The sequence below is a fragment of the Callithrix jacchus genome, chromosome 7 (genome assembly GCF_049354715.1).
Source record: "Callithrix jacchus isolate 240 chromosome 7, calJac240_pri, whole genome shotgun sequence".
Taxonomy (NCBI): Eukaryota; Metazoa; Chordata; class Mammalia; order Primates; family Cebidae; genus Callithrix; species Callithrix jacchus.
This window is the reverse complement of record NC_133508.1, coordinates 14,333,812-14,351,273: the sequence shown is the minus strand read 5'-3', so window position 1 is coordinate 14,351,273 and position 17,462 is coordinate 14,333,812. Positions and strand designations below refer to the sequence as shown.

The 17,462-nt window shown below is 43.9% G+C and overlaps 1 protein-coding gene across 4 annotated transcripts in view; it reads left to right on the top strand.

Moving 5' to 3' along the window:
• The window catches only part of SEPHS1 (selenophosphate synthetase 1), a 32,679-nt gene extending 20,967 nt beyond the window's left edge, over positions 1-11,712 (top strand). For all 4 annotated transcript variants that reach the window (XM_035306816.3, XM_078329484.1, XM_035306814.3 and 1 more), the window contains 3 exons: positions 212-311; positions 5,857-6,069; positions 9,794-11,712. In XM_035306816.3, coding sequence (XP_035162707.1) covers positions 212-311; positions 5,857-6,069; positions 9,794-10,008 — 528 coding nt within the window. In that variant the 3' untranslated portion in view covers positions 10,009-11,712. The remainder of the gene's footprint in view (positions 1-211; positions 312-5,856; positions 6,070-9,793) is intronic.
• Positions 11,713-17,462: the final 5,750 nt, after the last annotated feature.

Genomic DNA, 17,462 nt, shown 5'->3' with positions numbered 1-17,462 from the left:
AACTGTGGGATGAGAACAGAAAAGACGCCATACTGACAGGTCTCATGGACACCTACAATGCGATCCACAGAAAAACCTAAGAGTTGGAAAATTCCATTTTCTATATCAAATTAAACTCTCTAGAGTTAACTAAGAAAAAGGTGCTCTTTTTGTCAGTGGCTAGAAGTAAATATTAATCACATTTTCCCCTTTTCTCCCTTACCACTGTTAGCCTGAGAAATGGAATAAGATTAAGCTAGTTGTCACCCAAGAAGATGTAGAGCTGGCCTACCAGGAGGCGATGATGAACATGGCGAGGCTCAACAGGACAGGTATGGCAGGCGGGAAGGGTGCTTCGGTCCTGGGGTCCAGGAGAGTAAATGTCTTCTTAGGCTTGGCAGGCCACATACAGTCTCAGGGTAGGTGGCCAGAGTTTTGGCCAGTGACTGCAGACCGTCCTCTACTGGTAGGAGGTTGGCTTTCTATAGATCATGCAGATGGTCCCCAACTTACAGTGGTTTATAATTAAGAAGGAAGTCCTAATCTCTGACATGCCAGAGGAACTATTTCTAGAAAGCATTTATGTGGGTGCTGGGCGCGGTGGCTCACACTTGTAATCCCAGCACTTTGGGAGGCCAAGATGGGTGGGATCACGAGGTCAGGAGATCGAGACCAGCCTGGCCAACATGGTGAAACCCCATCTCTACTAAAAATTCAAAAATTAGCCGGGCATTGTGGTGCACACCTATAGTCCCAGCTACTCAGGAGGCTGAGGCAGGAGAATTGCTGGAACCCGGGAGGTGGTGGCTGCAGTGAGCTGAGATCACGTCACTGCACTCCAGCCTGGGCGACCATACGAGACTGTGGCTCAAAAAAAAAAAAAAGAAAGCATTTTCGTGGGTTATCCATGTAAGATTTGGAAACAAACCGACGTTCAGAATGGAAATTGAGAAAGTTTAATATACTGAAGCTATTTCCAGAACATGACCTAGAGTTGCCCCCACTCCCATCCCACCCACTGCGTTCCTACTTAGGGGTAACCACTGAATTTTGTGTTTATTTTCTTGCATTTTAGAATATTTTTTTATCGCACAGTCCTGTGTTCTTAAACAAAGAATTAGTTTTGTGGTTTTTTTTATATGTTTTATCCTCCATTGTTTCTGAGAGTCTCCTTGTTGTATGTAGCTGTAGTAGATTCCTTTTGACTGCTGTTTGGTTTTCCACTGCCTTCCCTGCCCTCTTGATTGACGGGGGGTGACTGCTATGAACTTCCTCAGCCCAGCCCTCTGATGCATGTGTGAGAGATCAGTACTGGCTCAGCTTTTATAGATAGTGCCACACTCTTCCAAAGTGTTCACCACAGTTTACATTGGCACACTACGTTTAAAAAGCTTTTCGAATATGTCTTCTCCTCCCATTTATTTTATAAATTTTTTCTACTATGCAAGAATTACATGCTTATTATAGAAAAGTTTTTAGAAAATGGAAATAATAGAGAAAAAAGTTGTCCCTATTTCCTCCTCCCGAAACAGCTCCCGCTAGCATTTTTATGTATTCTGCCAGGACTTCTTTCACATTTGGCTGGTGGTTTACTATTGTTTTAAAGTAGTGGTTAGTGTTTTTCCTATATAAGTGGTTAGTATATATATTTGTAGGGTCTGCTTTTATTCATTTGATATTACTAATGTTTCCCATCTTATATATCCGAGTCCACATAATTTTTTTTTTTTTTTTTTTTTTTTGAGACAGAGTCCATGCTGGAGTGCAGTGGTGGGATCTTGGCTCACTACAACCTCTGCCTCCCAGGTTCAAGCAATTCTCTTGCCTCAGCCTTCCCAGTAGCTGGGATTACAGGTGTGCACCATCATACCTGGAGGATTTTTGTGTTTGGATAGAGACGGGTTTTCACTATGTTGGCCAGGCTGCTCTCAAACTCATGACCTCAGGTGGTCTGCCCACCTTGGCCTCCCAAAGTGTTGGGATTACAGGTGTGAGTCACCACGCCCAGCCTCCTAGTATACATGATTTCTTTTTTTTTTTCTTGCTGTGTCACCAGGCTGGAGTGCCAGTGGTGCCATGTCAGCTCGCTGCAACCTCCACCTCCCGGGTTCAAGAGATTCTCCTGCCTCAGCCTCCCGAGTAGCTGGGACTCCCAGCTAATTTTTGTATTTTTAGTAGAAACAGTTTCACCATGTTGGCCATGATGGTCTCTATCTGTTGACCTAGTGACCTGCCCACCCTGACCTCCCAAAGTGCTGAGATTACAGGCGTGAGCCACCACACTTGGCCTATACATAATTTTTAATGGCTAGATAATGTTCTACCAGAGAAATGTGACAGAATTATCTTTTACCTATTTTTTAACAATTCATTTGGAAATAAAAATTTTCTGTAATTTGTTGTTAGTTGTAAGAAAGTTATAGCCAGGCACAGTGGCTCAATGCCTATGCACTTCAGGGGGCTGAGGCAGGAGGATCCCTTGAGTCTCGCAGTATAAGACCACCCTAGGCAACATAGACCCCATGTTGTCTTTTTTTTAAAAAAAAAGGAAAAGAAAACAAATTAGTTGGGCATGGTGGCGCATTCCCGTAGTCCCAGCTACTCAAGAGGCTGAGGTGGGAGGGTTACTTGAGCCCGGGATTTTGAGACTGCAGTGAGTGGTGATCATATCGCTACACTCCAGCCTGGGTGACAGAGCGAGACCGTATGTCAAAAAAAAATTAAGAATGTTATAGATCAGAGGAACACAATAGATGGCCCAGAGGTAGATTCCCATAGAGTCAACTGATTGTTGACAAACGAGCGAAACCAATTCATTGGAGAAAAGAGTCTTCACCAAATGGTGGTGGAACACGTGAACATTCACATAAAAAAATGATTCTGGACACAGATCTTGTACTTTTCATGAGGATTAACTCAAAATGAGTATATTAGTGTGTTTTCATGCTGCTATAAATAGCCGAGACTGAGAGATTTATAAAGGAAAGAGGCTTCATTGACTCACAGTTCCGCGTGGCTGGGAGGCCTCAGGAAACTTACAATTATGGTAGATGGTGAAGGGGAAGCAGGTACCTTTTTTATGAGGCAGCAGGGCAGAGGGGAGCAGGGGAAACAGCCACTTACAAAACCGTCAGGTCTTGTGAGATCTCATTCACTATCATGAGAACAGCATGGGGGAACCACCCCCATGATTCAGTCACCTCTCACCAGATCCCTCTCTTGACATGAGGGGATTACCATTCCATTCGAGGTGAGGTTTGGGTGGGGACACAGAGCCAAACCATGTCAGTGAGTTGTAGACCTAAATGAAACACAGTAGTATAAAACTGGAAGAAGGTAACAGCACAGAAAATTTAGGTGGCTCCGGGTTCGGTGATGACTTACAACACCAAAAGCACTATCTATCTGTTAAGAAAAATTGTGAAGTTTGGCTTTATTAACATAAACAACTTCTGCTCTGTGAAAGACCCTATTTAAGAGGATGAAAAGACAAGCCACAGACTGGGAGAAAAGTTTTGCCAAATACCTGTTCAAGGTCAGGTATTCAAAATATACAAAGAACTCTTTTTTATTATTTTTATTTTTTATTTTTTTTTTAAGATAGGGTTTTCACCATGATGGCCAGGCTGGTCTTGAACTCCTGACCTCCGGTGATCCACCCACCTCGGCCTCCCAAAGTGCTAGGACTATAGGCATGAGCCACTATGCCCGGCACAAAGAACTCTTAAAAAGCAATAATAAAAACGCAATTTAAACTTGACAGACACCACCTAAGAAGGTATACAGAGGGCAAATAAACATAAAAGGAACCTCAATGTCATACGTCAGTAGGGGATTGTAGATTAAAGCAGTGATGAGATGCCACTACATACCTATTAGAACGCCTAAAATCCAAAACACGTGACAATAGCCTGGCCAGCATGGTGAAACCTCATCTTTACCAAAAAAAATACAAAAGTTAGCTGGACATGGTGGCTTGCGCCTTAGTCCCAGCTACATGGGAAGATCACTTGAGCGCAGGAGGTCTAGGCTGCAGTAAGCTGTGATGGCACCACTACACTCCAGCCTGGGTGGCAAAGCGTGACCCTGTCTAAAAAAAAAAAAAAAACCCCCGCTGACAATACTACCTGCTGGCAAGAAAGTAGAGAAACAGGAAGGAACTCATTCGTTGCTGGTAGGAATGAGAAATGGGACAGCCACTTTGAAAGTGAGTTTGGCAGTTTCTTATGAAACTAAATATGTTATATGATGCAGCAGTTGTGTTCCTTGATATTTACTCAAAGAAGTTGCAAACTTAAATTCTCATGAAAGCCTGCAGGCAAATGTTCATAACAGCATTATTCATAATTGCCAAAACTTGGAAGTAACCATTCGTTTCTTTAGTAGATGAGTGGATGAATGGATAAACAGTAGCATATCTGTACTGTGGAATGTTACTGAGTTGTAAAAAGAAATGAGCTATCAAGCCATGAAAAGATGTGGAGGAACCTTAAGTGCATGTGACTAAGTGAAAGAAGCCAGCCTGAAAAAGCTCCGTACAGGATTCCAACTCTATGACGTTCTGAAAAAGGCAAAACTGTAGAGATGTACAAAAGATCAGCGGCGGCCAGAGGTCATCGGGGAGGAGGGGGATCAGGTGGAGCACTCAGGACTGTTAGGGCAGTAAAGTTCCCTGCGTGATACGGTAATGTTGGATATGTAGAATTGACAACAAAGGGTGAACCCTAGTGTCCTCTGACTTTACTTAATAGTCATGTATTAGTATTCAGTTATCAAATACACTACACTAATGCAGCGTCAATATAGGCCAAACCTGGGGCAAAGGATAATGGCAGCTCCCTGTTACTTCCTAGTTAATTTCTCTCTAAACCCAAAACTGCTCCAGAATATAAAGTCTATAATTTTTTTTTTTTAATTAAATGATAGGTCGGGCACAGTGGCTCACACTTGTAATCCCAGTGCTGTGGGAAGCCAAGGTGGGACAATTGCCTGAGCCTAAGAGGATGAGGCTGCATGAGCTGTGATCACACCACTGCACTCCAGCCTGGGCAGTAGAGCAAGACTCTGTTTCTTTAAAATGAAAGAAAAAGAAATTTAAAAATAAAGTCTCACGCAATTCATCTCTAGTGGGAGTACCTTGATATTGAGTGAGGCTGGGCGTGGTGGCTCACGCCTGTAATCTCAGCACTTTGGGAGGCCGAAGTGGACGGATCATGACATCAAGAGATCGAGACTGTCCTGGCCAACGAAGTGAAACCCCATCTCTCCTAAAAGTACAAAAATTAGCTGGGTGTGGTGTCGTGCGCCTGTAGTCCCAGCTACTTGGGAAGCTGAGGCAAGAGAATTGCTTGAACCAGGGAGGCGGAGGTTGCAGAGGGCCAATACCAAAGACTAGCCTGGCCAATATGGTGAAACCCTGTCTCTACTAAAAATACAAAAATTAGCTGGGCGTGGTGGCATGCACTTGCAGTCTCAGCTACTTGGGAAGCTGAGGCAGGACAATCACTTGAGCCCAGGAGGTGGAGGTTGCAGTGAGCTGAGATTGCCCCACTGCACTCCAGCCTGGGCAACAGAGAGAGCCTCTGTTCTGAAAAAAAAAAAAGGCGGGGGGTGGGGCTGGTCTTTGGCTTTAGGATGATCTTTTTTAGTTTACTGGAAAGTTACTATGGATTGAAGCTTCTGATAGTTTTCAGGTGGCTCAAACTGAAATAAGAACTTTCAGGATTTCACTCTGGCTTTGGTTGACTTTACAACATTGCGTTTTCATTATTCGGATACGTCATCTCCCTGACAAGGAAGTTGCAGATCAATTTCAGACGTGAGGTTTTTGAGCTGAGGAAAGGTGTTTATTCTCAGAGTTGCCCCTCTCTCTCCCAGCTGCAGGACTCATGCACACATTCAACGCCCATGCGGCCACTGACATCACGGGCTTCGGGATTTTGGGCCACGCGCAGAACCTGGCCAAGCAGCAGAGAAACGAGGTGTCGTTCGTCATTCACAACCTGCCGGTGCTGGCCAAGATGGCTGCAGTGAGCAAGGCCTGTGGAAACATGTTCGGCCTCATGCATGGGACCTGCCCGGAGACCTCAGGTACAGGGTGCTGGGCCCGTCTGAGGACTCAATAGTGAGGTTCACGGAAGGCTCAGCCAGAAAGCAGCAGCCCTGCCCTGATTGGGCCCCCACTCTGTCGGAGGTCCATGCTGCCAACCCTTCCGCTTGGTCTCCTCTCAGCCATCCTGGGCGGATGCAGCAGCCTTGCTGAAGTTGAGTGTCCTGTGCTCTTTCTGATGCAGGAATATGGTAATGGGGGAAATAAGTCAGCATTCAATTTTCACTGAAAGCTTCGCATTTGAAATTAACCGTAATACCCATAGGTTACTTTGAACAGGTGATATTTTTTCCTGGAAAAATGTCTCAAGTTGTTTTTAAGAATGACAGAAAAAAGGGGTTGGGCACAGCTGCTCATGCCTGTAATCCTAGCACCTCAGAGGCTGAGGAGGTCAGATCACTTGAGATCTAGAGTTCAAGACCAGCCTGGCCAACCTGGTGAAACCCCATCTACACTAAAAATATTTTAAAAATTAGCTGGGCCTGGTGATACATGCCTGTAATCCCAGCTACTCAGGAGGCAGAGCCAGGAGAGTGGCTTGAAACTGGGAGACAGAGGTTACAGTGAGCTGAGATTATGCCACTGCACTCCAACCTGGGCAACAGAGCAAGACTCTGTCTCAAAAAAAAAGGAAAAAAAATAGAATAAAAAAGAATGCAATAGGATAAAAGTACCATTTTTCTTTTTCTTTTTTTTTTAGATGTGCATTAATTTATTAGAGGAAATATAAATGGAGGAAAGACGAGAGATGGAACAAGCATAGGTAGAGCCGTCAGACGGTGATGTAGGTCTGACACCACACGCCCCAGTAGCTTTCATATCCCCTACCATTTTCCCAAGCTTAAGCTCCTTTTGTTTCCTCATTAATTTGGTGGCCTCGTCTGTCTGTAACTTGTGGGACATTCTCTTCATCATGTTGGCAGCTATTCAAGCAGGGCCTGCTGGCCTCGAGGCCACCACCCACAGGCCCACATCTGCCATCGCTTGTTCCTGTTCCTGTGACCCCAGCCAGAGCCAGGCAGTGCATCCTCCTAAGTGCCATTTTTCTTTTGCCCCGTTCGTTCCTTTTACCTTGAATGTTTGATCTTTTAAGTTTCCTTATTTTTTTTTCTTTTTTTTTCAGTTTTTCTCTTTTTCTATTTCCACTAGATCTCTAGTTTTCTACTCTGCAAAAGAGTGGAATCATCTTGGGATTTTAAAAGTACACTTGCGGGCAGGGTGCAGTGGCTTATGAAATCCCAGCACTTTGAGAGGCCTAGGTTAGGAGTTCGAGACCAGCCTGGTCAACATGGTGAAACCCTTTTTTATTTGAGACAGAGTCTTGTTCTGTCCCCCAGGCTGTAGTGCAATGATGCAGTCTCTACTCACTGCAGCTTCCATCTCCTGGGTTCAAGCAATCCTCCTGCCTCAGCCTCCCAACTAGCTGGGATTATAGGCATGTACCACCACACCAGCTAATTTTTTTTTTCTTTCGTATTTTTATGAGTCAGGGTTTCACCATGTTGGCCAGTTTGGTCTCAAACTCCTCACCTTGTGATCTGCCTGCCTCAGCCTTCCAAAGTGCTAGGATTACAGACATGAGCCACTGTGCCTGCCTAAAAATACAAAAATTGGCCGGGTGCTGTGGCTCACGCCTATAATCCCAGCACTTTGGGAGGCCAAGGCGGGTGGATCACGAGGTCAAGAGATCGAGACCATCCTGGTCAACAAGGTGAAACCCCGTCTCTACTAAAAATACAAAAATTAGTTGGGCATGGTGGTGCATGCCTGTAGTCCTAGCTACTCAGGAGGCTGAGGCAGGAAAATTGCTTGAACCCAGGAGGCAGAGGTTGCTGTGAGCCGAGATCGTGCCATTGCACTCCAGTCTGGGTAACAACAGCGAAACTCCGCCTCAAAAAAATATATACAAAAATTACTTGGACATGGTGGTGTGCACCCTGTAATCCCAGCTACCCCAGAGGCTGAGGCCAGAGAATTGCTTGAACCTGGGAGGCAGAGGTTGCAGTGAGCTGAGATCACAACACTGTACTCCAGCTTGGGCGACAGAGTGAGACTGTTTAAAAAAAAAAAAAATGAGAAAGAAAAATACACATGCCTAACCCCAGCCTCCCCAAAATGATGAGATCCTTCTGGGGCAAGCCTGGGCCTCAGTATCTGTGAAAGCTCCCTGGGAAATTCCAGAGTAGGCCAGGGGCAGGGACCACAGAGCTGGGACCACAAAGCCCTGCTCACGTCAACCTGTGCAGTGGTGAGGAGGCTGCAGGACTCCACCAGGCCTCTCGCAGCCTTTATAGAGGACCTTTCAGCTCCTGTTAAAAAAAAACAGATTAACCTGTTTTCTAAAAGTAACCTCCAAGAGGGCAGGGGTATTTTTCCCTTGCTGGTTCAGGGTCTGTCCAGGACAAGTTTCTGCCACAAAATTGGGCACTGAATGGAAATTGAATGAATTAATGAATGTTATCAGCCACTTAAATTTGTTTCCTTCCTTTCTTCAGAAATGAGAAGTTCTTACTTTTTTTTTTTTAAGATGGAGTTTTACTCTTGTTGCCCAGGCAACAAGAGAGTTCAATGGCACGATCTTAGCTCACTGCAATCTCTGCCTCCCCAGTTCAAGCGATTCTCCTGCCTCAGCCTCCAGAGTAGCTGGGTTTACAGGCACACTCCCACATCCAGCTAATTTTTGTATTATTGTTAGAGATGGGGTTTTACCATGTTGGCCAGGCTGTTCTTGAACTCCTGACCTCAGGCGATCCACCTGCCTTGGCCTCCCACAGTGTTAGGATTACAGGCGTGAGCCACTGCGCCATGCCACAAGGTTTTTACTTCTTTTGTAGAAATAGTTTGTACATTTTTTTCCTGATCATCTTATTTCTACTTAGAAAAATATAAACCTTTCTGGCCTAGCTACTGGAAAGAGCAACAAAGGTTTATTGTAATGTATTTTATACTTTTTCTCTTTTGAAGATATTGAGAGTCAAGACTGGAACCTTGATACCTTGGAGCATACACTGTTTCATGAATCTTAAATTTTTTAAATATACAAAAAAGCATTCTTAGTAAGATGAGAGAGTCGATGTAGAGAATCAGAATTTCTATTTTGTCAATATTTATTTCAGTGTAGCATGGAAAAAATAGCTACCACATGGATTATTGAAGACCCAAACACCTTACCCCTACATCGTGTTACATGGTTCACAAATAGGTCATTTTCGCAGTTTAGAGTTAGGGGTGGGTGGGTGGGTGGGTGGGTGTGTGTGTGTGTGTGTGTGTGTGTAGTTTACCAGCAATTGCTCAATTACAGCACAGAACAGGCCTCTTAGGCTGAGTGCAATGGCTTATGCCTGTACTCCCAGCACTTTGGGAAGCCAAGGCAGGTGAATCGCTTTAGCCCAGAAGTTTGAGACCAGCCTAGGCAACACAGTGTATGCACACCTGTAATCCCAGCTACTGGGAAGGCTGAAGTAGGAGGGTCGCCTGAACCCAGGATGTTGAGGCTGCGGCGAGCTGTGATTGTACCACTGCACTGCAGCTTGGGCCACAGAGTGAGATCCTGTTTCAAAGAAAAACCGGCCTTAGTTGCATGGGAAGAGCTACTTGCATGTAGGTGGCAGAAAGCTGTTGATGAAGTTGGATCTGCAGAAGCAGTAGAGGCAGGGAAGCTGCTGTCATGTCAACACTAACAGTCATCTTGTTTTCTTTTGCCAGGCGGCCTACTGATCTGTTTACCACGTGAGCAAGCAGCTCGGTTCTGTGCAGAGATAAAGTCCCCCAAATATGGTGAAGGCCACCAAGCATGGATTATTGGGATTGTAGAGAAGGGCAACCGCACAGCCAGAATCATAGACAAACCCCGGATCATCGAGGTCGCACCGCAAGTGGCCACTCAAAATGTGAATCCCACACCGGGGGCCACCTCTTAATCTAGACAGAAATAGCTGTTTGGTTTTGTTTTTAAATAGCTCTATTTCCTTTATCATCACTTCAATTAAAGACTATAAACAACAAAAATCTCATTGTGTCTACACATCGGGTGACCTTAGGTTGGTTTGTAAGTGGATACAATTAATAAAATAAAATCCATTGCCTTTTCTTCCTGTTACATTAACTGAAGATGCACCTAATCTTGAGGCAGCTTCTGAGTTGAGAATTATATTGTTATCCAATACTGTTGATTCATTTTGAATCTTTAGACACTTATCTCTTGCCGCATAGGCTCTTTTTAAAGGTGCTTTCACATAGCACAGACATTACCAATAGTCGTGTCAGATAGCAGTTGGTGTCTTTTCATTTTGTGTATATTTATCATATAAGTCTGATTTTTTTTTTTTAAGTGTCTTGAATGGTTTTCTGGAGAGACGGCATTGGTAAGTGGCACATGACGATATCCCAGTCGTAAGAGGGTTGCATGATTCCTTTGAGTCTTTGGTTTGGAAAGCCTAGTCTTGTCTCTCAAGAGCATCGTGGATCCAGGACATTCTCCAGTAGTGCATTCAGTTCAAAACGGCAAGTGCTTCACTGCATGGAAAACACTTTGAAGACAAAAAAGAAGTCTTGTTTCTTTTTTTGTAGCCTTCCTGATATTTACAGTAATACCATTAACTGTTTTCTTTATCGATAGCAAAAAAGGATACTTTTTGCAATGTAATTAGATGTTCTATAGTGCTACAAGGAATTGCCTTCCAAAAGGAGGTTCATGTATGATACTCATTTACAATTCAATATATAATTACGCAAATAATTTTTAAATATGATCAATAATAAAGACTGTTCTGTGGATGGTAGTGTTTAATACATTTTATATTTTGTATAGTGATTTCAGGCCTTTTGTTTCCTTAAAATCAGCAGCTACGTAGCCTAATTCTGAGCATTTTGTCCTTTGCGCCAGTCCTTTTTTGTGCACGCTTTTTGTGATCTGTGTTAAAAACCTGCATTGCCAACATTGCAGCTCGAACTTAAACTTGTTATTCAAATAAATATTTAATTTTTTAAATTGCTCTTGTATAATCAGATGCCCCTTTTAGTATTATTTTAGAAGCATTGGGAGGGTTTTGCCTAAAGTACAATTTATCAGGAAAAACTAGATTTTAGTTTTATAAAACTTTTAAGTCTTTCATGGGACCTATATTTTCTTGAATTGAATTTTGTAGTTCTAGAATAAATAGACAATCTAAAAAGGTGTTATCTGTGTTTCATAAAGAGGAGGCTTCCTTATATTTTAACCTACGAAGCGATGAGGAGGGATTCCTGTCACTAAGCACAAGGGCGCTGGACCCTCAAGTGCCCATCTTCATCTGAAAAAAAGCAGCACATCCTGCACGTTCGTGGTGCTTCCTGCTCACAGGCACCAAAGCTGCGCATGTCAACTGACTTCTTGCCAAAGGAAATGACCCCTGGGAAGATGAAGCTCCTGGAAGAGGCTGTATCTGGGACACGCCCTCCTCCATGAACCAGCGGGCAGCCTTTATGCATGCACACCTGGACCTCCAGCCATAAGCGTGGTGTGCAGTCGAAGAGCCTGCTACGGAACTGCAATTGACTGGACATTTTATAGGAATTGATACAGATGTTGGTCCTCAAAAGCTACAAACCAGTGGTCTGCAAAATAAAATCTGTTGGAAACCTCAGTAAGATAAACTACTGTTGAGCTTTTTTTTTTAAAATCAATAATGACTAAATCTGAACTTCAATATAGCTCATGCCCTGAGTGCTGGTTGTTTTCCTCAGTGGCAGGCTATTGACAGGAAGGGAACTCAGCGGAGTATGCACCTAAGGAAATAATCTCTCTGAAGATTGATATTTATAAAGAGAAAATGTTGGGTACTTAGAGATCCATGTAAGTCATGATCCCAAGAGGAAGAATTTCTAACACAGTGTTGGCGGGGCAGGGTGGCTCACACCTGTAATCTCAGCACTTTGGGAGGCTGAGGTGGGCAGATCACCAGAGGTCTGGAGTTCAAGACAAGCCTGGCCAACATGGTGAAACCCCATCTCTACTAAAAATACAAAAATTAGCTTGGTTTGATGGTGCATATCTGTAATCCCAGCTACTGGGGAGGCTGAGGAACAAGAATCTTGAATCCGGAAGACAGAGGTTGCAGTGAGCTGAGATTGCACCACTGCACTACAGCCTCAGTCTCAAAAAAGAGTCTAATAAGCCAAACTCAGTCAAGCTCTTTTTGAGACTCAGTCTCTAAAAACAAAAGGAGACAGTGTTGCTTAGTGGCCTGATCTATCTGTATTAGAATCACCGGGGGTATTAGAAGGCAACATTCCTGCCCCCTGATTCTCCAGACCAAGAATCAGAATTTGTTGGGTGTAGGACTGTCTTAAATAAGGACCCTGTGAGGCCGTGCCCACAGAAGTTTGAGAACCACTGATCTCAAATGGAATATTACAGAGGAAGGCAGGGAAAGTAAGAGGACCTGGTTTTGTTCCTTTTTTTTTTTTTTTTTGAGATGGAGTCTGGCTCTGTCACCCAGGCTGGAGTGCTGTGGAATGATCTTGTCTCACTGCGACCTCCTCCTCCAGGTTCAAGTGATTCTCCTGCCTCAGTAGCTGGGATTACAGGCGCACACCACCAAGCCTGGCTAATGTGTATTTGTAGTAGAGACGGGGTTTCACCGTGTAGGTCTTGAACTGAGCTCAAACGATCCACCCGCCTCGGCCTCCCAAAGTGCTGGGATTACAGGTGTAAGCCACCATGCCTAGCCTTTTGCAACATATTTTGCAGAAATTTTTTCCTCTTGGCAATTCTGTTTACTTTCCACATCTGAGCTGTGGCCCAGCAAGGCAGGGGAAAGACCTGTATTTTATGTTTCTATTCCTAAGAAGGGACCTATATTTTGAAAGCTCCATGAATACTCAGATGATTGTCATTGAATATTGGTGTTCTTGGAAAATCTAGGTAGAACATTTTAAAAGTCAGTGGACAGGTCAGACACGGTGGCTCATGTCATCCTATCCCTTTGGGAAGCCGAGACAGGAGGATCACTTGAGCACAGGAGTTCGAGACCAACCTAAATAACATAACGGGACCTCCTCCAAAAAAATAAAATTAGGTCAGTGGACAATAGGTAGATGATTTGACATTCTAGTATCACATTAAAACTTCACATTGAAGTGTATTTATCTTGGTATACTGATTTGTTTTCTGTAAATCCTATAGTATAGTTGCATCCAAAAATACAGTCTATTAGAATGCCCAGAATTAGTGATTACAACCTGAGGCAGCTGAACCACGGTGGAGTCAGTCGTTCAGGCATTAGGAATCTGTGAAGCAGTATCAAAGCTGCTTATTGCACAGGCTGTGTTGAGGTATTCATTGTATTTCAGTCCAAGAAACATTGAAATATTGTATAAGCAATATGTACTTTTTGGCTCAGTTTTTTAAAATAGTAGATCATACTCTTCCAAGTTCTGCATGCTTTATCATGAATAAATGTGACTGTTTTAAATTATTCTGTTTATAGATGAATGAGCCAGCCATTTTCAGTCTGAATTTAGCATTCTGTTTAAAAGAGTTAAATCTGAGTTCTGAGTCCCAAAGGGCTGGGATTACAGGCATGAGCCACCGTGCCCAGCCTAATATGATTTTTAAAAAATATTTTGAAACAAGATCTCACTCTGTTGCCCAGGTGAAAGTGCAGTGGTGTGATAACGGCTCACTGTAGCGTCCAATTCCTGGGCTCAAGTGAGCCTCCCACCTCAGCCTCCTCAGTACCTGGGACTACAGGCACATTGACTACAGGCACACCACCATCATGTCTGGCTAGTTTTTTAGGTTTTTTGTTTGTTTGTTTGTTTTTCATAGAGATGGGGTCTTGCTGTTTCCCAGGCAGGTCTCAAACTCCTGGCTTCAAGAGATCCTTCCACCTTGGCCTCCCAAAGTGCTGGTGTGTGTGTGTGTGTGTGTGTGTGTGTGTGTGTGTGAGATTTTGCCCTATTTCCTTCCTGCCTGCCTTCCTTTACCGTAACATACCTTAGCCCTGTCTCTTCCTGCACCTGCTGCCCTGTCTCTTGGCCTGTGTCATTAGATCCTGGACATGGCACTGCCTTTCCCTCTGCTCATATGGACCATTACTATACCCCTCATATGTTTCCCTGTTTCTTTTTTTTCTTTTCTTTGAGATGGAGCCTTGCACTGTCACTGGGGGCTGGAGTGCAAACTCAGCTTACTGCAACCTCCGCCTCCCAGTTCAAGCGATTCTCCTGCCTCAGGCTCTGGAATAACTGGGATTACAGGTGCCCACTACCACGCTCGGCTAATTTTTTGTATTTTTAGTAGAGACAGGGTTTCACTATGTTGGCCAGGCTGGTCTCGAACTACTGACCTCATGATCCGCCTACCTCAGCCTCCCAAAGTGCTGGGATTACAGGCATGAGCCACCGCGCCTGGCTGATCTCTGTTTCTTTTAGACAGTTCTGTACAAATTAAGTACCCAATAATTGTATAGCGGTTTGCTGGTTGATTTGTGTTTATTTCATGCTAATTTATCCTGGGCCTCTAGATATTTCTCAATCCACATATTCCATAAGTGATCATTTTATTCTTTCCTCTTCTCCCAGATTTACACACATATTTTTTAGTTTCTAATTTAAGTTGGAGGATTAGATTTTTTTGGCACCACACATCTCCGGACTTCAGACTTGTTTTCATTATGGCTGATATCAGAAATGGGCTTGGAAAAAAGGAAGAGATTCTCTCACTTCAGCCTCCTGAATAGCTGGGACTATAGGTGCGAACCTCTGCACCTGGCTACTTTTTAAACTTTGCAAAGATGGAGTCTTGCTATGTTGCCCAGGCTGATTTTGAACTCCTGGCCTGAAGTGATCCTTCTGCCTTGGCCTCTGAAAGTGCTGGAGTACAGGTGTGAGCCACCTAAATGAACTTTATTTATTTTTATTTTTATTTTTGAGACGAAGTTTCGCTGTTGTTACCCAGACTGGAGTGCAACGGCACGATCTCAGCTCACTGCAACCTCCGCCTCCTGGGTTCAGGCAATTCTCCTGCCTCAGCCTCCCGAGTAGCTGGGACTACAGGCACGCACCACCATGCCCAGCTAATTTTTGTATTTTTAGTAGAGACGAGGTTTCACCACGTTGACCACGATGGTTTTAATCTCTTGACCTCGTGATCCACCCGCCTCGGCCTCCCAAAGTGCTGGGATTATAGGCGTGAGCCACCACCCCCGGCCTAAATGAACTTTAAAACTTGTAACCAAATGACCTGACCTACAGTCATAACTATTCACAGAATTTTTGAATCTGGAGTTGATTACAGATAATTTTTCATTTATATAATGACATTTTCTTAAGCATATTCTATGCTCAAATGACTTTTTAAATGTTCTAAAACAAATTTTAAAGATAGGATTTCACTCTATCACTCAGGCTGGAGCACAGTAGGGGATCATGGCTCATTGCAGCCTGGAACCCTGAGCTCAAGCAATCCTCCTACCTCAGCCTCCAGCGTAGCCAGCACTCCATGTGTACCACTGCACCCAGCTATTTCTTTTTAAAATTTTTTGTAGAGACAAGGTCTTGCTATGTTGCCTAGGCTAGACTTGAGCCTCTTGCTTCAAGCAATCCTCTGTTTCGACCTGCCAAAATACTGACATTACAGGCGTGAGCCACCATGCCATGCTTGAACTATTTATTTATTTTTTTGTTTTTGTTTTTGAGACATGGTCTTGCCCTGTTTCCCAGGCTGGAGTGCAGTGGGATGATATTGGCTCACTTCAACCTCTGCCTCCTGGGCTTAAGCCTCTCAAGTAGCTGGGACTACAGGCGCACCACCACGCCCAGCTAATTTTCTTTTCTTCTTCCTTTTTTTTTTTTTTGAGACAGAGTTTCGCTCTTGTTGCTCAAGTTGGAGTGCAATGGTGAGATCCTGGCTAACTGCAACATCTGCTAGGTTCAAGCAATTCTCCTGCCTCAGCCTCCCGAGTAGCTGGGATTACAGGCATGCACCACAATGCCTGGCTAATTTTTGTATGTTTAGTAGAGACAGGGTTTCACCATGTTAACCAGGCTGGACTCAAAGTCCTGACCTCAGGTGATCTGCCCGCCTCAGCCTCCATAAGTATTGGGATGACAGGCGTGACCCACCTCGCCAGGCCAGTTTGAACAATTTAATCCAAAATTTAAAAATTCATTCTATTTTATTTAGCTGCTCAAATATGGCTATTAACAAATCATTTTTATATATGGGGGAAACTATTCCTTAGATCATTCTCAACTTGTCTGTAAGTTTACTTTCAGTATTTAAGTAAGCCAAGGACATTGCTTGAAGACAGGGGAAAAGCTAATTTTGAAGTAATCTTCAAAAGGCCAACTCTAATAAGAAATGAATAAATACCTAATACCAAAGGGGAAAGAAAATTTCATTCTTGCGATAATGTTTACATTCCATCCATGATCTGCTTCAATTGTTCTAAAATACTTTTATTTTAATAACACAAGTATTAAAGATGCCTACTTAGGGAATTTTCCAATAATCCAAATTGCTATTTGAAAGAAAACTTTACCTACGGATAAATTATTGTTTTAATTCTCCGTGATCTTAAATGAAAAATGTTAACCCAGCATCCCTCTAATTTTAAAAAGGCAGATAATAATTGCATTCAAGGATTCCCTTCATCTCTCGGTAAAAAGCATCAATTTGGGCTGGGTGTGGTGGCTCACGCCTGTAATCCCAGCAATTTGGGAGGCCGAGAAGGGCGGGTCACTTGAGGTCATGAGTTGGAGACAAGCCTAGCCAAAATGGTGAAACCTCGTCTCTAATAAAAATACAACAAATTAGCCAAGTGTGGTGGCGCGCCTTTAATCCTAGGTACTCAGTAGGCTGAGGCTGGAGACTCGCTTGAACCTGGGAGTGCAGTGAGCCGAGATCGCGCCACTGCACTCCAGCCTGGGCAACAGAGTCAGACTCTGTCTCAAAAACAATACAAAAAAAGGTATCAACTTAAATACATCCTTGTATAAATGCCGTGCAGGAGAGATGTCAGGGATTTTCACATAGTTGTGAAATAATGGCATTTTAAAGGTACAGTAAAAACACAGGTGTACGTAGCTTCGTTTCATTTGAATGTCTTTACTGGTCAGGAAACCCAATCACTGTCAGCGCGGGTCAAGTTCCCGATCTTTTAATAAATAAGGGTGATGAACTGAATTCACATCTTCAGTTTTTTTTCTCCTGGCAGCAGTGCCCGCATCTCACCAGGCGAGGGCAGTAAGAAGACGCCGCCTCGCCGTTACTCACGCGCGGAGGGGCGTTCCCAGGGGCAGAAAGAGGCGGACCTTCCACCTGCACCCGCCCCAGGCGCGGGGCTATGGTTCAAACCGTGACAGACATCAGAGTCCTTGAGAACCCCTG